At 46.8% G+C, this 24,879-nt stretch overlaps 1 protein-coding gene across 12 annotated transcripts in view; it reads right to left on the bottom strand.

Moving 5' to 3' along the window:
• The window catches only part of RGS6 (regulator of G protein signaling 6), a 511,546-nt gene that overhangs the window by 97,036 nt on the left and 389,631 nt on the right, over positions 1-24,879 (bottom strand). Inside the window, exon 1 of one of the 12 annotated variants that reach the window (XM_054691405.1) lies at positions 10,133-10,422. The exons of the other annotated variants lie outside the window; for them this stretch is intronic. Within the exon in view, the coding sequence (XP_054547380.1) occupies positions 10,133-10,142 (10 nt within the window). The 5' untranslated portion in view covers positions 10,143-10,422. Of the gene's footprint in view, positions 1-10,132; positions 10,423-24,879 lie in introns of those variants that run through there. 12 annotated transcript variants of the gene reach the window in all.

Genomic DNA, 24,879 nt, shown 5'->3' with positions numbered 1-24,879 from the left:
TGGTTTTGCGCCTGTTAATTATCAGGTCACCTAGATACTCTGTGCCTTCATTTCCTCACATGAAAATAAGGACAATATTAATAAGACCTGTTGCATAGGTCCTGTGGGCTTACAAACATGTTATGTGTGCAATACTGGAACAGAGCCCGGTGGCGTCCATGTTTTAGGGACCTCATATTGGATTCAAGTGTCTAAGTTGACTGCCTTGTTGGGAAAAACAGGAGTAATGGAGAATTTTTGTGTTATTTGCCTGCTTTTTCAGTTTTAGGCCTTAGAGTATCTCAAAATGTTTTCTTATGCTTTTTTAGGTAGGAGTCTGCAGAGTGTAGCTTGCTGAGTGGAAGAAGAAGCAAGGGGGGCTGTTGCCTCCTTGAGATAGTGGACCCTGCCTGGCAGCCTTTCTGACCTGCTACTGGCAACTGTTTCCAAGTTATTGCTGTTTTTCCCAGCCACGCAGATGACTCGATTAGACACCTGTCTCTAATATGAGATTTTCCGCCCTGCTATTCCAGATGTACATTTCCCAGAGAGCAAAGGCAGAAGGCAAAACAGGATCCCTCACCCCACTGTCACTCAGGCAAATGTAATGGACTGAGTATGGTTCTGTTTCTATGTGGTTCCAACCATGCCTATATTCTATTCTCCCTCCCTTTTCTCTACTGCATACTACCTTTCCCTTCTTAGAATCCACCCCAGGGTCTTTGCACGTGCTATTCCCTGGGCCAATAATGCCCTCCCCTTTCTCCACTCCACTTTTGCCTCTGGCTGACTCTTGGAAAGACTCCAGATCAAAGTCCTTTGACTTTCACTGGTAGAGGATGGGACTCCTTTTCTCTGGAGTGATATTGGTTTGGAATTAGACATTCATGACGTGATTATTTCACCAGTTACCGTCTCCCCCCTATGTATTAGTTTCTGGGTCTTGCCATAAAAAAGTGCCACAAACTGAGCAGTTTAAACAACAGAAATGTATTGTCTCACAGTTCTGAAGGCCTGAGATGAAGGTGTTGATGAGATTGGTTCACCTGAGGCCATAAGGGAGCATCTGTGCCATGCCTTTTAGCCTCTGGTGGTTTGCTGGCAGCCTGGAGTTCCTTGGCTAGGAGAAGCACCATCCCCTCTGCTGTCTTCATTTTCACATGGCCTCTCCCTGCATGTGTGGGTCAGGGTTCAAATTTCCCTTTTAATAAGAACACTGGTCACATTAGATGTGGGTCCACCCCAACTACCTCATTGTAACTTATTAGATCTGCAACAATCTTCTTTCCAAATAAGGTTACACATTCATGGTACTGGAGGTCACGATCTCAACATGATTTTTTGGAAAGACATAATTCAACCCATAACACCTCCGAAATGACAGCTGAGAGAGAGCAGGACTCTGCTAGGTGGTCTAGCTCCAGCACCCAGCAAAGACCTGGCACAGAGTTAGCATGCAGCGGGTATCGATTGACCAACGGTCATTTAAATACACATCATAGCATACACACACACACCCAAAGGCACATATTCATTGCATGGCAAGAGATTCTCTGCTCTTGTGACCATGGGCAGGCATTTTGCAACCACTGCTTCTGATGAAAGAGTCAGGACTTTCCATCCATGGCCATCAATTTCTTTCAAAAGTCACACCTTTCCTTAAAAAAACAACTCTCAACAAGTGAATGTTTCGAAAATGTATGGCAGTCAATCAAAGCTCCCTGCTTCTCCTTGTTCTACTCTGGCCATTGTTTGAGGAGGGCAGGAGGAGGGAAGGTGGCCTATTACTCTCTTCTTTGGTCCAGAAGAGTGTCCTTGTCCTCCTGCCACCTCCCAGCCTGTCACTGCTCCTCACTCGCTTGGCATCTGGACTGCAGAGTTGAAGCTGGCTTTGCCTGGCTCTGATCCAGTGGGCGATTGTTCTCGCTGTCACAGGGAAGCTTCTGCATCCATCTGACTTGGTTTTGAACAGGTTGGAGGAGTTAATCCTGATGTAGCAGATATGACTTGGACCCCAGTGAAACAGGAGAATCGCCGCTGTACCCTGTCTTAAACCAGGGCCTACCAGGGCCATCTGCCTGAGGTCTTCTTCCAGACAAAATCAGGGTGGCAACTTCCATGGGCACGGGGTAACTGTGCCCCTCAGTGACTCATGGCCAGCATAGTAGGAAAGACAATCAGCTTTCTGGAAACCCCAGTGGGCCTTCACCCCAGCAGCCCTAGCCTCCCCTGCTCAGACGCTGCACTTTCCCATTCTCTGAAATTTAAAGCTTCCCTGTGCATTATGAAAAATAATAGGGGGCAGGAGACCAGATGAGGTTATTACCAACTCATAAATCAGCCAGGAGGCTCTGAGGGCTGTGGCGAGGTGTCTGAGATGGGTTCTCCGGTTTGTTATCTCACCCGAGCCCCCAAGATTGATTCACAACCTCATAACCCTCATGCGTTCGAATCCCAAGTCTTATATCTAATTGTCAGCTGCAGAGTACATGATTTGCAAGAGGATGCAGGCTGTGGCAGACGTAGGGGTGGAGGAGAGATTAGTTTTGTCAATCAAAAGCATCCAGGATGAGGTGGTGTGTGCTTGGGATTTAGCTCAACAATCAGCTTATTAAAGGGATGGCTGAATATGGCTGCTGTGATTGGGTCTCAATGCAGGGAAATGGCTGGTGGTGGTCGCTGTGGGGATAGCCTCTGTTCCCCGAGGCTGGCTGTGTTGAGGACCGCCTTCCACACCATCCAAGGGCAGAAATGAAAACCAGTGAGCAGAGCTGTGGCTTTGGGGGAGAAGTGAGCTCATGCCAGGTGTCTAAAACACCCACCAGGGACCAGTATAGGTGTTTTAAGCGTTTGTAGGGCTGGTGGGGGGCCAGTCCTGGAAGGCATCGGGGGCTCTGTTGCCTTGCCATGTGGTCCAACAGTTACCTTATTTGAGCAAATTTGAATTTGAGACGTGGTTCATGAACATCTGGTGTTTAAACTAATCTTCAAACTAAACTAAACATCTGGTGTTTAAACTAGAGGGGAGCAGGGAAGTCCAGAGGTAGCCAGATGCCCAGGTTTGCAGGTGGCAGTCACACTGGAACCTGATCTGGCTAACCACACCACTGGGGCAGGGGTCTGACACACGCCCAGCAGGCCTGAATGCTGACTGGCTGCCAAGTGCACTGGCTGTACCGCCACGCAGGGCCAGGCAAAGTGTGCACAGCAGGGAGCACAGGTTTTAAGGCCTTGGGGACCCACAAGCTCCTGAGCAAAGATCTTATTGGACTTGCACTGATTCCAGCTGCAGTTCCCCAGAGTCTGTCTTCAGGCTTTGTCAGAAAACAGATCCTGCCTGATGGCATGAACTTAGTTTTTGTAGCTAGGTGGACTGGGCTCAAATCCTGGCTGCACTCCTGGCCAGGGCATCACCTTGGACAAGTTACTCAACTACTCTGTGTCCCAGTTTACCACCTTCCAAGTGGCTGGTCATAGACCGCGTCGTGATTCTGCTGAGTATTAAAATGAGAAAATGGAGGCAGATACTGAGCATAGGCCCTCACGTCCACCAGGCCAGGCCACTGTCCATGGCTACCCTCCCTCCCTTCAAGCCATACACAACTCCTCTTTCTGCCTACACTGGATCTTATTTGAAGCTTATCTTCTGGGCAGAGATCCCTAGCCTGGAACCAAGCCCCTTTCCTGCCTCCTCCCCAATCTATGCTCCAGTCTATGGATCCTGTTACTTCAGAGTTTGTTCCAGCCTGGCTCTTTCAAGCGGTTTCATTCATATGTATGAGCCTATTCTATCAAAATAGGTCTTGGTTCTTCTCCATAAGCAGAGGGTCTATCTCAGGTCAATTTCCAATATTTGTGGCAAAACATCAGAAGAACCCCAGAGGCACCCCAAGGTCTCCCCTTCTCCACTTCAATTACAACCAAGCTCTTAGTTCGGCTTCTCCCACAGGGCAGCCAGGAGGCAGGTGGCTGGGTACAGCCCGGCTCCCCCTCACACCACTCTGTGACCTCAGGGGTGTGCCCCGCCCTTCCTAAGCTTCAGTTGTTATATGATGCGGTAAAGGCCCAGCCTGTGAGGGTGGGCATGAGGGCACGCTTGCCTTCCAGCACAGAGCGTAAGATTAGTAAATGTTGATTCCATTATTATTATTATTACTATTATTGCTGATAGGAACATTTTCATTTATCTACCTGCAATGAGACAGCTCTGTCTTTAAACAAAGAGGTGCACTAGGGTGTTAGCAAGGGCGATGATTGGAGTACTTGTGGGGATTCTGGGGCCACAGACATGGAGTGTGTCATTCCAGATGACCCAGTGTCAGGAAGAGGTTCACAGAGGAGGGGCTTGTGGCTGAGGGGAAATAGTGACAAAAACAACTGAGGAAGGAGAACTCTATGTGGAATCAAGGACTCCAACCCAGCAGCCCAAAGCCCCTACAAGAGAGACATGTGACATCCAAACACTTGTATCCAAGGGGGTGGAAGAGCAAGTCTCTGTGAAAGGGAAGAGAGTTCTAGAAGACCACCAGCATGCTCTGGCATCACCTATGTGCAAAGCGCTTAGCCAGATACCAGAGGTTGAGACTCATGACTCAGGAGAAGGATGGGACTTAAGAGCCAAGGTGAAATGTCCTTGGAGTTGCCAAGGAATGAGCTCAGGTCTCACAGCAGCAGGACCTGGCTTTTTATTCCATCCCACTTTTTAAAAAAATATTTATTTTTATTTATTTATGCATACAAGAACTGGGGTGTAGGCCAGAGGTGTGGGGATGAGAAGATTCACCAGAGACAGAGTGGGGAGCAGAACAGGTGGATCTACTGAAATAATACACTGCTGAGGGGAGCAATGGGCGAGACAGGAGAGGTCTGCTGAGCCATGTGGGGAGCTCCCTGGGCAGGGATCGAACTCGTGCTATCCTAGCCACCCCCTCACTTGTGCCAGTGACTGCTCATCCCTTGGAACACCAATGCTGCTGTCACATGTGCACACCCATCCACACACACAGACTAGACACGCACTCAACTCACACATGCACTCACATCACACCCACTCAAGACACACCCACAGCACACAGTCACACACACACTCGCATCCTCACACTCACAGGCATGCAGCTTCTCATAGCTCACAGGCTTCTAGCTGCTTTCGTAATAAGTCCCCACCCCTAAAATCCTGAAAAATGAGAAAAGCTCAGGTTCTTTTTGAGATAAGAGCTGCCTTGATCCATTAGGAATCTAAGTGACCCAGAGCACAGGGTAAATCTCAGCACTACTCAGACATCCACTGCCATGAACCCATTTGCCAGAAATAATCTTGAGTGTCTCACACAGTAGCTGGAGAGAAGGCAAGAGGGGGTGGGGAAGGGAGAAATAACTGCCTTCACCTCCAAGACGTCAGGCCTGTTTTGTCCAGTCCTAGATGATTTTGCTCTTCTTTGGTTAGGGGGTGGGTTTGACGTGAGAGCACTAGGTTAGATTAGGTGGGAAAAGGCAGGCAGGAAAGAGAAGCCTGTATGTTAGGGGCACAACAAGTGTGGTCACCACAGGCATGAAGTCAGTAAGGTGGGGAGCAGGGGACCCCTGAAACACCAGTTGGGGAGAAGCTGTATTGTCAAAGTGTGGTTGGGTTAAGGCTGGTGGGGAGGCCTGGAGCTGGAGTGTCAGCTATAGATGCTTCCACCGCTAGGCCCTTGGGCTAGGGGGGAGAGGCAGCAGGAGGAGAGGGTGGCTGGGCAGGGCCATGACCTTCCGCAGAAGCGCGTGACCACCATCAGGGCGAGGCTCACCAGGGAAGACACGCTGCGCCCTGCTCTCTTCCTCTGATCTCCCGCTGTTGTCACCCAGCGGTGCGTTCAGACTGGCTCCCTTCCCCCAGAGGGCAAGGGAACCTGCTGGTGCAGCCCACAGTGACAGCCCTGAGGGGCAGAGTGGGTGGAAGGAGGAGAGTTGCTCTGGAGCGACAAGGCAGAGGAGCCAGCTCAGAGGGGGAGAGAAAGGGCTTATCATGTAGACTCAGATGAGTTTATTCTTTCACACACTCCACTACTGGAGGGTTTGCTGTGAGGGCCCGGTGCCCACAAGGCTGACACTTCATGCCTTTAAGGAGATGTGGGTGCCGCACTCACTGCCTCAGCACCCGGGCGCCTGTGCACACACACTCCCATTCACACCTGGGGAAACCGAGGCCCAGGAAGCCATCCCTCCCTCTCTCCCTCTCTCCCTCCCTTCCACCCCCGGGATGTGTCTGGTGTCTCGTGCCCTGGGGAACGAGATGGGTGCAGTCCCCACCCCCTCTACGCTCACCCTCTGGGAGAAGTCAAACAATGAACAAGCAAGCCACACAGAAACATGAAAATCAGTGCCACACAGGAGATAAAATGGGGCACAGGAGGGGGCTGGGGGGGCTGTGAGGACCTTGCTGGCTTGCACTTCGGCCAACACAGCAGGAAGGAAGCGGTTGTGTCTTTGGAGGAAAAGCGTCCCCACCAGGGGTCAGTGATACTCCAGCCTGAGCTGGCCTGGGGGCCTGGGGCAGGCAGATGGCAGGTGTGGGCAGGGTGACCTGGAGGAGGCTGGGGGAGACCCCGCGGAGGGTCCCAACCCTGGAAGCTTCCCAAGGATTTGGAAGAGGGAAGGGATCTGGTGTGTGTTTCAGTGAAGACGGCTTCCCCTGCTGGCGGAGAAGGGGCTGTACAGACCAGAGGAGAAGCGGGGAGACCAGGAGGAGGAGGGGCTTTTAGGGTGTCAGAGAAATCTAAGGCCTGCTAGCTCGGAGGAGGCAGGGAGCGAGGCTGAGAGAAGCGAATGGGCTCAGGCTCTGTCCGGGAGTGGGGTACCCGGGGCCCCTCTCATGGGTGGAGTGGACAGAATGCCGCATGGACGCCTGCATTTCCAGCTTCTCTCCCCGGACGCCTGGTGAGGGAGGCAGGTTGGTGAGGAGCCCTGCGCTCAGTGCTTGCCATGTTTTATGCCACCCTTTATAACAAGTTTAAACTTGTTTCCTGGCTATTTTATCACGAATTCCAGCAGACTCCTGAGAGTGTCTTGTGCCACTGGAGCTGCTGCCACCGCCGCCAGCTGGGAGGGTGCTGTGAGCCAAGAGGGTCCCTCAGCAGGGGGTGACTCTGAACTCAGGCCCTGCCCACCCCTGCTAGAAGATTCTGGTGCCATGTCATTAGTTAGGGCACCTTCTGCTGTGCCCTCTTCAGCTCACACCCACCACCCCACACCCAGAGGAGCTGGATGTTGTCCAGAGAACTTCCTAGATGACGCAGAGGCCCTATCACTAGCAAGAGACAGAATGAACAGAAAGTCCATCAGGAGTTGACTCTTTCCAGCCCCAATTTCTTCACTATTGCTCCCAAGCGCTGGTTACTTCCAAAGTGGATTAAATTTATGGCATAATTTAAAAATTGTTATAATTAATCCAAGGAGACTACAGAATCCAAATAACCATAGTGCTGAGACTTGAACCCCTGCGCCACCTGGGAGGCCCAGAATCCAAATAATGAGTGTGGAGAACTGTAGGCGGGAACCCCAAGGAAGGAGGCTCTGCAAGGGATCACAGAACTCAGCTTACGGTCCCAAATATAAAACAAAACGATGACTAGTCTTCTTCCTTCACCTGTCTCTCCACTATGCACATGGGGGTTCTTAGGAGAGAGACCCTCCCCCCTCCCCTCAGCTCTGCCTCCCCAGCCGGATGTGGGGGGCACATCAGGGACTTTTAAGAAACATCTGCTGACTGTGTCAAGGCATGCTGGCGGGCCAGCCATGGCATTTGATATAGCTAAGCGGTACGCTTGTTTCTCTTCCAGACACTGTTTTTGATGGAGTTGGTTCCTTCTGGGCTACGCCTGAATCCTGATAGTTAGACAGGTCAGATTTTCAGTGTGGAAAGTCATCTTGCAGTTTGCCATTGCAGACTATTGATACTAAAGGAGAGAGAACTAAAACACAACTTCATCTTCGCCTGTTCCGGACTAGGATTTGCGATGTCCGTACCCTTTTCTGCTCACCCTGCTTCTCTGCGCGGTAACATGGTTGGCTCTGAGAGGAGGGCCAAGGCCCAGCTTAATACTGAAGCTGTGTGAATCACCTTCTAGGCAGAACCCAGGGGTGGTGTCCCATCAATAGATGACAAAAACTGTCCCTTTTCCTAAAACATTTTCTCAGCAATGCTCTTATCGGTGCCAAAGGGAGGGGGTGGTTTGAGAGACCCAGACCTGCAGTTTATTAAGATGAGAATTGTGTATAGTTTTGAGGGGTTGGGATTAAATGCAAGTGCGCAGTCTAGAGAAACCAAAAACAAGCAAGATAACAATGGCTTAAGTAAGAGAGAGGCGTATTTGGGGGAGTCTAGCCCAGGGGGTCCTCATCGATCCTTATGGCTAAGTTGCTCTCCTGCCCTCCCAGGGCCAGGCTTCCATCCCCAAGATCCCTTGCTGTTCACCATGCCCAGCGAAACACCCACCAGCACCCCAGCCTTGGGCAGGAGGGAGGCAGAAGAGCAAGAGTCCCAGGCCAGACACCCCACTTTAAGCACCTTTCCTGAAAATCCCACACTGTATTTCACATTGGGGCACACAGAATAAAGCCTCCCCAAACACGCCCCGTCCTCATCTCTGGAACTGGGAATATTTATCTCATGTGGCAAAAGGGACTTTGCAGATGTGAAGAATCTCAAGGTGGAGAGATGGTTTTGGATTATCCAGACGCGGTGAAAGTCGTCACAGGAATCCTTAGAAGGAGAGGCGGGGGTGTGAGAGAGGAGGAGACAGGAGGAGAGAAGCAGAGGGGCGAGGAGGAGATAGCGAGTCAGCATTGGCTGCTACTACTGGCCTTGATGACAGAGGAAAGAACCAGGAGCCCGGAGCACAGGCAGCCTATGGAAGCTGGAGAAAGCAAGTAACAGATTCTGTTCTGGAGCCTCCAGAAGAATGAGGTGCTGCCAATAGCTTGAGTTCAGCCCTGGAAGACCCACTTCAGGCTCTGGCCCCCTGCAGACCCCTACGGCCATACACCTGTGTGCTCTTACACGCACATGTTGTGTTACCATGCAGTGTATTGTCTTCAGTCACTAGGTTGGTGGTAGTTCATTGCAGCTGCAGCAGGAACACACACACATCACATCTCTGGCCAGGACGCAATCACCTGAGCTCACCTAGCCCCAGCAGAGCAGGGAAATAGTCCTGGACTCTGGGCACAAGTGGCTCAGACAAAAATGGGGCTTCATCACTAAAGAGGGGAGGAAAACTGGATACTGGGGTTGGGGGCAGCAGACTTCCCCTTGGGGCTATCCAGACTGAGGGGTCTCAGCATATCGACCATAGAAAACTATCCTCCAAATAGAACTGGTGACACTTTGAATCCACTTTGTGGAAACAGAGCTGGGAAGGCAGCATCAATAGCTTTAAATGTACTGTGGCCACTGATTCCAAAAGTGATTCAAGTCAGTATTTTGACGGAAGTTTTCTGCAGTGCCTATTTGAGCTGATAGTGACCACTCTGCTGGGCCGTGGCCGTGGGGCTGTCTGGGCCAGCTGTCAGTCTGCAGTCTAAAGCAGGGCTTTGAATCTGAGGGAAACAACTCACTCAGCTATCATAAGACTTGGTCCCAACATTCCTCTTGTAAAGTCAGGTCACGAGAAACCCTAGCTCAGAATCCATTCCCTGTCTTTGTCTTTGCTGAAAGCAAGGGCCGATGCAGACAGAGCATTACAGACAGAGCATCGGATAGTGTTTGGTGGGTCACACATTGCCATAGGCTGCTCTTTTGAATGAATGAAGGAGTAAATGAGCAAGTGAATACACTTAGGGACTTAATGGAGTTTCCTGCGGTTTCATCCAACTAGAGAGCCTCACTATGTCCTTGGGCGACGTGAACTGCCAGGTGCCAAATCCCACAGACATTCGTGTGCTCGAGGGACTCCCCACCACAAGTGCACCGAGATGGTTCTTCAGTACATGGTGGGAAACTAGGAGCTTAGACCAGGGCACCTAGGTCAGACCTGGCTACCAGATACTTTCTGGCTGGACAGATTCCCGCACTTGCTCTCCACATTGTGCATAACCCACCCAAGGAAGCAGGTGTTGTCTTTATGCCCATTTTACAGAACAAGAAAGTGAGGCAGACAGAGGTTGGGTAACTTGCCTGAAGTCATGTGGTCTCTCAAGCTGGGATTCAAATCCAGGCATCTTGGCTCCAGAATCTACCATTTTGCAAAGGTTCAAGGGAGGGCTAGGTATGAAGGTGGAGGGACAATTGAGGAGGCAAGCCATGCCGGAGCTTAAAAGCTATAGATTTTAAGCAAGTGAGCATTCTCTAAGATGTGCTTAAGATGCTCTCGACCCAACAGACTTTTATATAGCTAGGTTGACTCGGCTTCTTGGAGTGGCCTATACGAACTGAGGAGGGTGGCCGGTCCCCCCAAGCTGTCGAGGTGGAAGTTCTTTCTGGTTTCAACTATGATCTGTTCACAGTCATTTACTAGGGACAGATCACCAAGGAAACAGGCAACAATGGCCCAATGCTCATTTAGATTTTTGGTCCGCAGCAACAGACCACAGAGGAAGGAAGGAGCGCTTACGCAGCTGTGGGTGTGGCATCCCGGACTTCTGGGCCAGGCCTGCTATTTATGGACTGTGTGCTATTGGGAAAGTCATTACCTTCTCTGAGTCTCAGGTCTGTCCTGTGAAAGGATGATGTCACCTGCTCTGCTTAACTCAGAGTCATGAAGGGTTTCAAATAGGTGAACTCGAAGACTTATTGGTAAAGACTTATTTATATGGGTTAGATCAGTTAATTCTATTATTATTTAAACAGTCATGACTTTTCAATCTTAGAAAAAATATTTTTTTGCCAGTGTAAAAGTAAGTTAATTTTAATAAAAACTTCAGAAGGCGCAGCTAAAGTAAAACGAAACTTAAAAGTCAGATATAATTTTCTCCCTCAGATTAGATTCTCTCTCATTTTCCTCTTTATTTTTAATGGTTAGTATTTTTCTATCATATCTATGTTACTATAGTTAAAGATGTTTTTCACTTTGTCTTATTTTCCAATGATAAACAAAATACAGTTGCAACTTTTCATACTTTCTAGGATTTTCTTAATAGAACTCTCAACAAGTAAAACTTCTGGATCACTTTCAAGTCTTCAGAAGCTACACAACCTGCCTTTAGAACCTGTTGACCAGATTCTCCTTCCTCTAGATGTGCTCACATTTCTGCACCCCAGTTTATCACTGCCAACCCCAAGGAGAAAATGATAGGCCACGGCCCGGGTTTTACAGGATAAAGAAATCTTTCTCTCCAAGTTTTAAGAAAGAATCTCAGTACAATAACATCTAACAGTACTCGTCTTCTGGGCAAAAACTGCCTATCAGCTTAAAGGGGTAGTTTTTTCTTAAATTTTTAAAAACTTTTTTTTTTAATTTTATTTTATATATTTTTTACATCATTTTTCATTTTTGCACAATGAATGCATTTTCATCTTGGTTATATTCCCCATACAATTCCCAGCCCCCCTTATTTTGACCCTAATTCCTCCTCCCCTCCAACACCCTCTCCTCACCTCCCCCCATATAAAGGGGAAGTTTTTTAGGGGTAAAGGAGGGTCCTTGCTCCAGGTCAACCTGCCTTCCTGCCTTGAAATTTTCAATTGCTCTTGGGGAACAATACACATATTAACCACACGGGGGCGCTATTGCCCTTGAAAGCTGCAGCGTTTGGCTGGCAGTGCAGCGCCTCCAATTAGATTTAAAAAAAAAAAAAAAACAAAACCCAGAATCCAGGCTCGTGATATTGATTTCTTATTTCTTTTAAATTAATAATCATTGGTATTCTGAATAACTGCTTAATGTCTTAGTCCTCGAAGTAGAGATCTGAAGTCTGTTTGATGTCATTTATAGCATTTTCCAGAGGCAGGTAATGAAGGCCCAGGGAAACCTTTGGTTACAGCTGATGTTACTTGTGAAGGTTTTTTCATGACTTTAAAAGTGTCCCTGAACCTTCAGGTTGCACGAATTAAATTAACATGTTAATTGTGGCCGTCCAAAAGATAAAAGGGGAGAAAAATGAGCAGCAGGAAAAAAAAAAGTTTTAGATTTACTGAATGATGGGGAGGGTGAGAGGTGGGGAGCTGAATTAGCTGAAGCCAGAAGGAACCATATGACACCAGGCCTCGTGAATTATGCAGCAGCGATGGCTGGTTATTAAAGAATAATTAGGCCGGCAGTTCCAAACTTTAGGAGACTGATGGAAAGCCTGCCTTCCTCAAAGTGTCTGCAGCAACCTCAATTGTCCAAATCCAGCTTCTCCCAGTATACAGGGGGTGCTTATCCTTCCCTGCACACTAGGGTAGTGTTTGGCTAATACTAATTCCAAATATGGTGACTTCAAAGATAGGCTGTGTATCCAAAGGCCTTCCTAGAGAATACATTATGAAAAAGTAAAGCTTTCTGGTGTTTGTACCAGTGAGCACTACAAAGAAAAGTTGGGGTACACAGGCCCAAATGTGAGACTCAGGTCTGCTAGTCATTGTATGGTGTAAGTCACTCAGCCTGGCTGGGGGTCACTGTCTGTAGCTTGAGGCATTTGGTTAAGCTGCCCTCAAAGTCTCTTCTGATTCTCACCAACCCTCTTCACCCCTTACCCAGCCCACTTCTGACAGCCTTCCTGGCCCTCCAGTCCATCTGTCTGTCTCCATGACACAGGCCCCCAGGTGGCCAAATTGGACCGTTTAAAAGGCACCCAGCAAAAAACCTCTTTTCCTATCTGTCCACTTTTGCTAAGTCCCCCTGCCTGGAAGATTCTTCCCCACCCCCACTCCATTTCCAAATGTTATTCCTATTCCCAGCACCAGAGCAAAGGTCCCCCCTCTAAGACCCTTCCCCAGGCAGTAGGTGCTGCATTGCCTGCTCTTTATGACTCTGCAGCTCCTTATCTTCACTTCTCCCTCGTGTTGTCATGATTTGGGGGTCTTTTTATCCCCAGGGGATCTCTAGGGTCTTGATTTACTTCTGATTCATCCATCCGACAGGCCAGTGGCCAGCACACGGCAGGGGTACAGGACACGGCTGGCGGGTGAACCATCTCATGCATGCTATAGCTGTATTTGCACGAAGCCTCTGAGCTTGACTTAGCTGACACGACTGGCATGTGGGGACCTCACAGTCTCCATTGCCTTTGGCATGGGGGTGGGGGCTGTAGAGCAGTTAGGGCCTGGACTCTGCAGCCAGAGTGCCCCAGACCTGACCCCTGTAAGTGGCCTGACCCCACCACTTACAAGCTGTGTGACATCAGGCAAGTGGCAGAACTTCTCTGAGCATCACTGCCTCACCTGTATGGTGAAGGTAATGCCAACGGCCACTTTCCATGCATGCTGTGAAGATAAAATGGGCCGCTGTGTGTAACCTGCATGAGAAAGTACCATGCAAAGGAAGCACTCAGTAAATGCCAGCATCGGATGGTACTTTTATTATGAGTAATTATAATAGAATCACCTCAAAGCTTCTTGCCAATTAGCAATATCTTTCTTTTATAGTAAGAAAAAAATATCCCTCATCCCCTGGCCATTCCTGTCTCCAGTCAGCTTTCCTGGCATCCTCTGCAGCGGGCTAGGAAAAGCAAGACCAGACAGCCCGCTCCCTGGGTGGGTACCAGCTCTGGATCTTCCGTGTGAACCCGTGTTTGGCAGAAGTCTTGAGTGCATGGAAAACAGATTAGCTCGCTATCATTGCAGCCTGCTGCCGGCCATTCCCTAAATGGCACAATCTGATAATGGCAGTGTCCTCCTGCCCCCTCCAAGGCGGCCCAGGCGCCAGCCGGCTTCTTATCTCTATGGTGTTATGGCTGTAATTCACCTGACCCCTTAGTGACATGCGTCCTCTCAGCCCATCTGTGCGCTTATCTGCTGGGAGTCAGGGACAGAAGAAGATGGGAAAAGGAATGAAGAGAGGTGAGAAAGAATAACCTGCAGAATGACTGTGGATCTGGTCACCTGCTGGAAGGGAGATCTGGGATGTCCTCCAGGGCTGGGAGCTGAGCCTGTGTGTACCTCCCTACCCCAGGGCTGCTCCATGGGGTGTGCCTCCCTACCCCAGGGCTGCTCCATCTGCATCCTGGCTCCTAGGGCTTCAGCGAGAAGCACAGTTCCCTTTCTTTCTGACTTTTTGGCCCCTCCCATTCCATTTCCTGGCAAAGAGGCTTATTTTGAAGTAAGACACTGACACAGTTGTGTCCACCCCGTGGAGCTAGTGAAATGGGCTGTGCTTTCTGCCTGGGTGTCCAGGCTGGGGGTTGGGGGTGGAGGGAAGGAGGAAGAATGGTGGAATGGGGATGCTGTGAAAAAGTACCCAGTGCAACGCAAATTCTCAATAAATGCTTTCAATAGCCTTTTATGATTGCTAATTACAATATAAACACCTCAGGACTTCTTGCCAGTTAGCAATGTCTTTTTTTACGTGGTAAAAAAGAAACAAATCCAGAGACACACTATGGGGGGTGGGGAGGGGAGGAGGCATTAGGGTCAAAACAAGGGGGTGGGAATTGTACGGGGACTATACCCAAGATGAAAATGCATACATTGTGCAAAAATGAAAAATGATGTAAAAATACATAAAATAAATTTTAAAAAAAGATGACCAAAAAAAAAAACAACACACAACAATCAGGAAAAAAAAAAACCCAGAAACAAATCCCCTTCAGCCCGAAGCTCATTTATCTATGCAGCGCATTTTGCTGGCATCCTTAGGTTGGGGAACAAAAGCAGGGCATGGACAGGCCAGTCGTGCCCCTTGGTCTTCTCCAGATCACCTGGTGACCCTCTCCTGGCGAAGCGAAGCTGAACACATGGCCTTGGATCTGCTGGTTAAAGATGTGACAAGAATGGATGTAATGTTCCGTGGGCCAGTTGTTATAGATGAGGCAGCTGAGGCCCAAAGAGTTGGAAAGTGTTAACAGTTAGTGCCCCCCTAGCTCTGAGGGGGTGCAGGGTGCCATTCCAAGCATACATTTCAGTCCCAGAACAACACCACAAGGTACTATTTTATGTGTTTTGTTGGTGAAGAAACCGAGATACACATTTACTAGATTCTCCCCCAAGACCATCTGGTTAGTGAACCCAGAGCCAGTACCAGCGCCAGCGCCCTCACCAGCGCTCCTGCCTCTCTAGGACAGATTGATTCATGGTGGCTGTCCTGTTACTGCAGAGGGCCAGAGGGCCAGAGGGCCTGGAAGCCTCTCCACCCTCAAAACCCAGCTTCCTATTGTCTGGAGCCACAAACCCAATCAAGATCCCCTAGCACCAAAGGGCCTTCCCAGGCTCAGTGCCCATTGTCCCTCAAAGGCACCCCCCAGGTGGCTGTGGCGCTGGCCCCCTAGAGTGAAGAGTCAGTGGAGGGGGACGGAAGGCCCCAGGCTTACTAGCCACATGTCTTTCCACTGTTTGAGGGTGATATAATCAAGATCTCAATAAAACTTCCCACTACCTTCAGAGCCAGGTTCTGCTCACACTGCTCAGCTGGCAGGGGGCATTCCTGAAGGCAGAAGGATCCATTTGTTCCCCCATGGGGGTGTCACAGCAGGGGCCAGTGCTGATAGACACTGAGAGGGGTAACGCCTTTGTCCTCCCCTGAAGGTGCCATCTCAGTGAGAGTGGAAGGGCTTGGGAGGCCTCTTCCCTTGGGGTACTCCACGTGCCAGCCAGTGCTGGAAGCATTTATATGTGCCAGGTCGCCTGTCACCCCTACAGGGATATAGGGGGTATCTGCACTATTCTTAGGCCCATTTTCTGGCCAGGCACTGAGCAAATAGGAAATAGCTGATGGCAGAGGCAGGATCTGAAGCCATGCCGTCTGTAGTCAAAGCCCATACTGTCAGGCACTCTTTCCTGCTCCCTCAGGGAGCTCAGAGAGAGTGGGGGTTGCTTCCTCCTGACCCCCCTCTGGAGGGTTGCCTCCTGGCAGCAAAGGGCAGCCACTGGACATGGTGAGAGGGGCAGCAGAACCCAAGGCCAGCCTCACTCTACTCCCTTTAGGTCTCACCAGAAGCCCTAAGCCTCTAAACAAAATGACTGAAGCTAAAATTTCGGGGTGGGGGATCTAGAGAGGTCAGCATAAGAGCTGATTTCAGTCAGTCTTCATGCTGGAGCCACAAAGACTCTGCAACGATTTCTTTAAGGAGTAAGTGCTATTAGTGGATTCATGGTTTTTATTAAGCTTATTAAAACTTGGTTTACATACAACTTTGGTGGGAGCAAGGGCCAGTTACTCAGCAGAGGGAAGACTGCCTGATGTCAGCAAGTGAAGTGAACCCTGTGGCTGAACAGCAGGCTGAATTGTGTGACATTCAGGGCTCCTTTCCTGACACGGGTCCACCTCCCTGTTGCACAAGGCTACGGCATATGTCGTGACACAGGTAAAATGTCCATGGTGATGGTGTGACGGGGAGCCTGACAGCCCCTCCATAGTAGCAATGACCTATTTCCCTGGAGCTGCCACCGCTGGGGGAATTTTAATATCTTTACACTGCAAAGGTCATGGTGTCCGTGTTTCATGCAAGGGCAGAGACTAAATGGAAATAACGTGTCTTGACACAGGGGGCTTTAAAGAGGGGCTATTCCAGCTCACCAGATGGAATAACACTGATCTCCCAGGAGTGAAAGTGACAGCTAATGAATATGAAGCTTGTTAGAGAGCCAGGGAAAGCAAGACCAGTGTGTCCTAGAGGGAAGCAAAGCTTTCCACAGACAATAAAATGTACACTTATAACTGCAAGATGCTTCTCCTCTGCACGAGAGATCAATCAAGACTAAGAGGACCACACAAACACAAGGTGGGGACCCGACCTCGCTCCCCACGGGGCAGTGCTGCAGTTTATTTCAGAATATTACATGCTCTGCCTCATGGGTTAAAGGTGGTCACCAATCTTTAAGGGAGTAAGACCGTAGGCTTGTTATTACAACCTGCAGTACAAGCAAGCATGATATAATACTGATCAATAGCGTTAACTAAGAACTGTATGTAACAATGTCAAGGTAACTAAAGAAAACTGTACATGATGTTTATCACCAAGTGTGAGTTTAATCTTTCTCATAAAGACTGAGTTTAATGTTACCTGTAAATATCTGAATGGTGTGGACCAACCCTGCATCAAGCCTGGATGCCCACAGTGGTGGCCCCTTCCTGCCTACCACCTTCCTTTCCCAACATAGCCTTGAGGAGGCTGACTTCCAGGCCTCTAGCACCTGTAACCCACACATACCTTCATGTGGTGACTGCTTTGTGAGTCTTGTTCCTGAAACACTCATGGGAACACACCTATATAGTTGCATATCAACCACAAGGAACATCGCCAAGCACAAAACACAAAATTGGAACCTGTCACAATACATGGAGTTTTCTGTCTATGGGATAAATCTGATCACTGGTGGCAGAAATGAGCATGTCCCCTGCCTCCCCACCTAGGGTCCCCCCATGAATGATTGACGGCCCCTGTGCAATCCAGCCCATCACCCACACCTGTGCAGCTGCCTCAGCCTCAGCATCCACTGACCTAGACACTCAGGGGCCCAATAGGGCGCGTGGCTTATGTTTGGCTGAGGGGCGCCAGTGAGAGCTGCTGCTCTGTCTTGGGTCCTATCCCAATGACTCGATCCTATACAGAGATAGCATATGTAGGGTTCCAACTTACTCAACTCTTGGTACCTTCCCTATACTCTACCCTTACCTCTTAAAATTCTTTTTATTAAAATATCTTCAAATACCATCATGAGCCATCTGTTTCTGTTTTAGCCTTCCCATGTCCATCCTGTCACTCCAAATCTGTCTTCCATTGTCATTGTGGCTGACCTCTGGGTATTTCACAAGACTCCAATCTTCCCCAACATTTGCCTGTCTGAAGATTACTTTTTCAGCTTTGATTACTTTGTGCTTATTTCCCTTGCTTTATTCCATGCATCTTTTTGATATTTTTTGACCTCAGAAAGCATCCTATGTAGTTTTCTGATTTTTTTCTGATACTTTATCTTTTCTTTCTGATTAGAAAGAAGGTTGGGAGGGGCCTGCAAGGTCACCTTTGCATTCAGCATCCTCTCACTTGGGCAACATCTCACACATATATAATCACTATATAGGAGTGAATTCTGTTCCTCCTTCCCAGCAAAAAAGTCATGGCAATATCCTCCCAAGTGATGGAATGTGTTGCAACAATGAATCTAACCAACCCAGTCAATGATCAAAGATTTCACCATCTGCTTTGAAGCTCTTCAGGAGAACCAGGAGGGCAGGGAAAGCTTAAATGGGATAGAGTAGAAATTATTGTTTAAAAACAGATCTCAAATGAACCAACAAGGAAAATTTAGTTAGCACATCTCTGTCCCAACTCCAGGAAACACATTATGGTTCAATTGTATATCAAAGATTTGTGTTCATGACATAATTTTAAAGTAAAAAGTTAGATTTTGGGCAAAGAGATGACAGCAATGACAACAATACATAATAAAACTTAACAATACATAAAATGAACAATGACAACATCAAAATAGTATAAGCCAATCAAAATTTTGATCAGCTGCAACCAAAAAGGGAAAATGACATAACCTAATACCACACATTCCCCATACTGACAGTCTGGGAAATTGCCAAAAAGTAGTGGAGAAAGGCTCAGCCTGAGGGGGTGACCCCTACCCGAGTCCTTGGGATAGCACTAAGGGGAAACACGCTGAATCTGGAAAGGAGAGAACTTTTCCCTGTTCTAAAGCAGCAGATATGGAAGGGATGGGGGAGAAAAGAAGGCAAGAAGTGAAGTGAGGGATGGCGCCAGCTTTCAATGGTGGAAGTAAATGTACTGAATCATCCCATTTTCATAAATGTGTGTTTAGGAAAGACTCTCTCTGCCAGACGACATTCAAATATAGAAACAATACTGAGCAATGAGAAGACTAAAGTTAGTGAGCAGAATCAACACAATATCAAAATTGTAATTGATTTGTTCTCTCTATTAAAATGCAAGAGCCAAGATGGGTGAGAACACTGTCTGCTCTGTCTACGGTTTATAGCGATAAGCCCAGCACCTTGGAAGTGTTTTGTACAAGGCAGACCCTCAATCAACACTTGATAATGAACTATGAAATTTTGGAGGTAGGGGATAGGAAAGAAGAAGATGTTAGTATTCTTCTTTCCTAGCAGGGAGTCAGTCGATGAAACTACACATTTATTGCTTGACACTATTATTTCTGATGGCGAGAATTGGAAGACTGACTATTTTCTTTATGCTTTTCTGCAAACCCTTGAATTCTTTAAAAAATGAGTGTATATAATTTCTATAGAGGCAACACTGCAAATTTCTTTAAATTTTAAAAAAAGAATAAAGAGATAATACAAGCAGATACTGGCATATCATGTTATTGCCACACAGATCAAAAACATCCAATAATTTGATTTTGTTTCTTTTAAAAGGAATAATTGACAAGGTTTTGAGGACAGAGTATAGGTTAAAGGTGGCTCTGTTTACTTACTAAGTTTTCATCATCCAATTCACCATTTCTTTCCCCACTGTCTTTCTTTTTAAAGTGGATTGTCTCAGAGAGCTCCTGGCTCAAGTCTATCTTAGATTGAGCATGTGACTGAATGCTAGCTGAGATGTCTCCATTTTGGGGACATAATTATTGGCTATTAAGATTGTCCGGTAATTTACAGAGTCATTTCAAAACACATTCCTCTGAACAATACATTCCTAGACTCATCTATTTTCCTTTCTATTTCTTACACTATGGACAAGATAAACTAATGGACAAGACAGGCAGGAAGCTCCAAGGCTTCAGAGTCAGCTGTATTTGTCTCTGTGCTTTAAGAGTTTGAGCAAAGGACAAGCATCAATCTGTCTTCTACAAATAATGTATATTTTCAAAATCAAGACATTCTATGGGGACAAGGGGGAACAATTCTAATACATGTTTCCTATTATTTTCAACAGGGCATATGGCAGGATGCACAATGGAAAGTGGTGAGTTTACAAGTCCGAAGTTGGGTCCTTTTTTGTAGGCACTGCTGGGCAGCACACCTAATTTCTCCACGACTTAGCTCCATGAGAGGACTGGACTAATCCCCAGGTCTCCACCCTCGCTGTGCATTAGAATCACCTGGGAGGATTGGCCATCATGCAATGCCTTGTTCTCACCCCTGTAACCTCGGGTTGGAAAATGCTGCCGGTGATTCTAATGTTGGAATTAAAGACGACTGAGCCACCTCATCGCCAAAATACCCTTTTCCTCAAATCCCATCTTACATCACAGAATATCCTGCTGTAGGCTCGGTCCTGACATCCCAGCACTTGGAAAAGTGTCAGACAGATCTGTCAGACCCTCCTGCATGCCTTGAAGATATTTAGGTGGGAGAAGACAGAAAAACACTTCAGCTAAGCGGACAAACCAAAGCTGAAATCAACCTGACTCTTTGTTCATGCAGGGTTTAAATCTATCTCCAGCAACCCACCACTTCTTGATTTGATTTGGCCACAAAGAGTCTCTTTTCTCCCAGTTGCTGTAATTATGATAGGGAAGGTTTGCATTGCTGCAAAATGGACCTGTAATGGAATTAGTTGCTGCTTCCCCACCTTTGTCTAGTGGCAGTTCATCAGGAAATTCCAAATGTTTCCCTGGTTAAACTCTGTCCCCTAAAAGCACACACTAGACCCAGGAGATGAGGGCGACAGCCCTTCTCACACTGCAGCCAGGGTATACCTGGGAGGTTCTATAAAGCACTGACTTGGTTAGACTCCAGCACCCAGACCCCTTTCCTCAATGTCTCTAGTTATGGTGGGTCACAGACACAGTCCAGTGTGGGATCTGGAGGGTGGAAGGGAAAGAGCAGTTGTTTTGTAGGGGACATAGCTCCCACATGTCCCTTACCTCCTTACTGGCAGGCTCACCCCACTGCGGGGCAACAGCCAGGCCTGCAACTGATTCACCATTCCCCCCAGACTTTTCTTCAGCTGCGCTACTGGGCCAGGTGTGTGTTCATCTCTGTGATGATGGGAGCCAGCATGTCCTGCAGGACAACTACATTATCACGGGAAGCATTGAGAACTGACATGGGCTTCCATGGGTCCCAGTTCATGTGGTCCCAACTCATCCTTTCTCTCCACTTCTGTCTATCCTGCTGCTTGTCTGTCCTGCAGACTCCAAACTCCAACATCAGATGATCAAATGGAAGACAACAGCTTTATAGAGACAGCTTAACTAGCATCCACATTGGCACAGCCTCATATCCCTATAACAAATATATATATATTCACATCTATACTTATGAAATATAAGTATATGTGTATGACATACATATATAGGTAAAAGGTATATCTATATACTTATAATTCAAAAATACATACAGTTGTATATATACTTGCAATGCATATATGTTATACACACAATACTTCTACATACATAAATACATAGAATGCTATATCCCAGTGGTTCTGCTTCTCCAAATGAACCCTGAGTGATCTTTTAAAAATTCTCCTCTGATCAAATCATCCTAACATAAAACCTTCAATAGTTTCCCACTGCTCAAAAGACTAAAGCTTCTACCCACTCCTCTAGCCTCCTTGTTGTCATGAGGATTATCCTTTAGTCCCAAGAGCTTTTGCACACTGTCCTCTCTGCCTGGCTCCCTCTCTGGGCCATCACAACCTGGTTAACTCCAACCTGCCTTCCATGTCTGGCCAATGCCGCCCATTGCTCCTGCGGTAACCCTGACATCACTGTCTGCTTCTCCCTAAAGCATCATCACACACATGGCAGTGCATTTATTTGTGGGATTCTAAGTTTGGAAGGCAGGGAGAGTTAGCTTTGCTTTCCATCGTGTGTTCTCTATACCCAGGACATAGGGCGCGTCCTATACCCAGAACATTGTGTGCTCCCTATGCCCTATACCTTGCTTAGCACACAATTAGCTTTTCTTTATGGCACAATAAGTACCCGTGGAACACATGAATAAATAAAAGATCTCAACAGAGGACAAAGATGAAGGAGTTGCTGAAGGAGGCAACTGCGGGAGTAGGAGGCAAAGTCAAACTTGGAGCCTAGTTAGACCTGGGGGTCTAGCAGGTCAGTCGCTGAGGGGAGGCCCATCCTGACCACACACAGTCAGGGGCTATGTTTTTTCTCCTACAAGAGATCAGGATGACTAACTCATGTAAGATGGGCATTTGTTGTGAACTAGACAGATTTTCCTTTCCCAGGGCCAATTTTTGCTAGTGATTTTTCAAAGTTATGACAGTTGATATTCTTAACCTTCAAAACCATCACAATACAGGGTTCAACTTTTTTGTTTCTTGAAGCTTAAAGTCTTTAAAGTAAAACTAGAATTTGGAAATGTATCATTCCCTTCAGAATAAATTAGTGCATGTCTGTGGAAGAAAAAAGACAATTAACACATCCATGAATTATGGTTAAGTTTTCACCTTTCTTTCCAACAGAAATTTATGTAAGAAAAGCTTTCTGCCCTGATTTTAGTTGATTTCTCCATCTGCTTGCATTTGCCAAGGCATGTTTATGTCTTACAATCTCTGCTTCCAGCCTAGAACAACACCCTCTTAAGCTCAGGACTCAACCCTAGAGTATGAAGTCTAAGTAGAAGGTTCTAGAAGATTAGTGTTTATCTGTGGCCCAAAAAGGAAGTAGCCAGCAGAAACAAACCACACAGAAACAAACCACTTATTGTAGAGCTCTGCATTTCAGCCCTACAATAAGAGCCAGGAAGTCTGATTTCAGTTCTTGATTCTACCACTAAGTAGCTACAGGACCTTGGAGAACTCTACCAATTCTCTGAGTCTCTTTCCATGACTGTAAAATGAGTCAGCTGGATCACAAAAGGAACATTAAACTCTGATATACTGTGATTCTAAGGTTTACCTTTCTGGCAGCAACCACAGGAAATGACTTTGATTAGACAAATACAATGACTTTGGGAAAGGCTGGTCCAATGGCTAAATTTATGAAATTTTTATTTATCTCTACCTTTCCTGAAGTATTTTTTCCCCCTCAACACATTTTACCTCTGAACATTTTCCACATAAACATTTTAAGCTTGAGTATAACATCTTTCTCTGTGTGAAAGTATCCTATGACTCTCGCTTTATAGGACAGTCATGGTTTGTAATTACAACTAATCCCCCTGTACCAACACTCTTGTTCTCCCAATTCAGCCTTCTCCTTATGTCCATACTTTGGGCTTTTCCAGGCTCCACTACAGTTGATGTGAAAGGTTTCACTTTCCACTGAGAAGTATGGCTCCCTACACTCTTCTGTTTTATTTGGCATTCATCTATTTTAAGGGCTGATTTATTTTTTTAAGTAGTTTTTGCAGTTTTCCTACACTTTGCTGTTCTTACCATCTGTTGTTGAGCCTTAAACTACACAAGTCTGTTTATTCAGCACGTGTTCTCCTTGGACCCTAACTTTCAATTCTAATTTGACTTTTATTGTTAATTTGAGAATGTGCAATGGAATCAGAAGAATTTATGAAAATTAATTCAATAGACTCAATTTATGTGACTCCAAGATTTTCATTCACCTAGGACAGACTTCAATTTTATTAATTTACACAAAACATTCAAACTTGAATATGCACTATCTAAATAGTTTTCTTGTGGGATCTTTCTTTTGCCTGATTCTTAAAAAATGGTTTGTTTCTAGGTGTCTAAAACAATTAACTACCCAGTTGTATTTCTTGATGGATTGTGTGAGACCATCAGTTATACCATTGAGCTGTTCCTGCCATGTGAGTCATGACATTTACAGGCACACGTTGGGGTTTTTGCAGGTTTGGTATCAGACCAGGACAATAAAGTGAACACTGCAATAAAACAAGTCATATGACTCTTTCCTGATTCTCAGTGCCTTACAAAAGTCATGCTTATTCTATCTTGCTGTCTAGTAAGCTTGCAATAGCATTGGGTCTAAATAAATAATTACATATCTTAATTAAAACTAATTAATTTATTGCTAAAATAAGCTGTCATCTGAGCTTACAGCAAACATCACAATCTTTTTTGCTGGTTTTTCAATTTATGAAAAATGCAATATTGGTGAAGTGTAATAAAGTGAAATACAGTAAAATGAGGTATGCTTGTGGTCCCCAAATGTTCCCTGGACCATGTGTCAGGAGGTCCTGGGGACCAGGTGATGGGACATGGGTGATACAACCTTGCTCTAGGATGATGTTGGAAAGGCCTTTATAAAGTTTCTCTGGTGTTGTTGGGGAAATTTTGATAAATGAATTCAAGTGACTCCCCCATCACCAGCCTGTCCTCGCACTCTGTTCCCCAGTGTGCACCTTGCCCTGCACCCCAAGGATACCCAGGGAGAAGTGACACAGTGGGTTAGAGTCAGCCCTGCATTTGAGTCTTGAAAGTCCCACTCATTTTACAGGGGCCTCCCAAACAAAACTGTCTTCCCAGCAAAGGGGAGCAGGAAAGGGAGCTGAGGGGCCAGTTCCCCTGAAGGTGTAGGGCACCCAGTCATGCAGCTAGTGGAAAAAATATTGGGGCATCTAGGACAATTTGTACCCCTCTACCTCCCAAGGTGGATGCAGGGAGTCTACAAGGCACCATATCCCATTGCACCCAGTCCCCAAATCTGCATTCATAGAATGATGTAGTAACAGAAATAATTTGTCTGGCAGATGGACTCAAGACTCCCAGCAATATTCACAGCTAAGAGGAGAAAATCAAGTATTTTATACACTTAAGAAAAAAAAAGCAACAATGAAGTTCATAAAATAAGAAGAACAGCACTGCTACTAACACTAATAACAGGGAACACTTATAGGACATAGCTCTTACTAGGAGGCAGACACTATTACACATTAACACACTTAATCCAATAATTCTAGCAAGTAGATG

Source organism: Talpa occidentalis, unplaced genomic scaffold, assembly GCF_014898055.3.
Source record: "Talpa occidentalis isolate TD23 unplaced genomic scaffold, MPIMG_talOcc4v2.1 talOcc4.11, whole genome shotgun sequence".
Lineage (NCBI taxonomy): Eukaryota > Metazoa > Chordata > Mammalia > Eulipotyphla > Talpidae > Talpa > Talpa occidentalis.
Note: the sequence above shows the minus strand (reverse complement) of the source record. Positions and strands in the feature narration are given on the sequence as shown.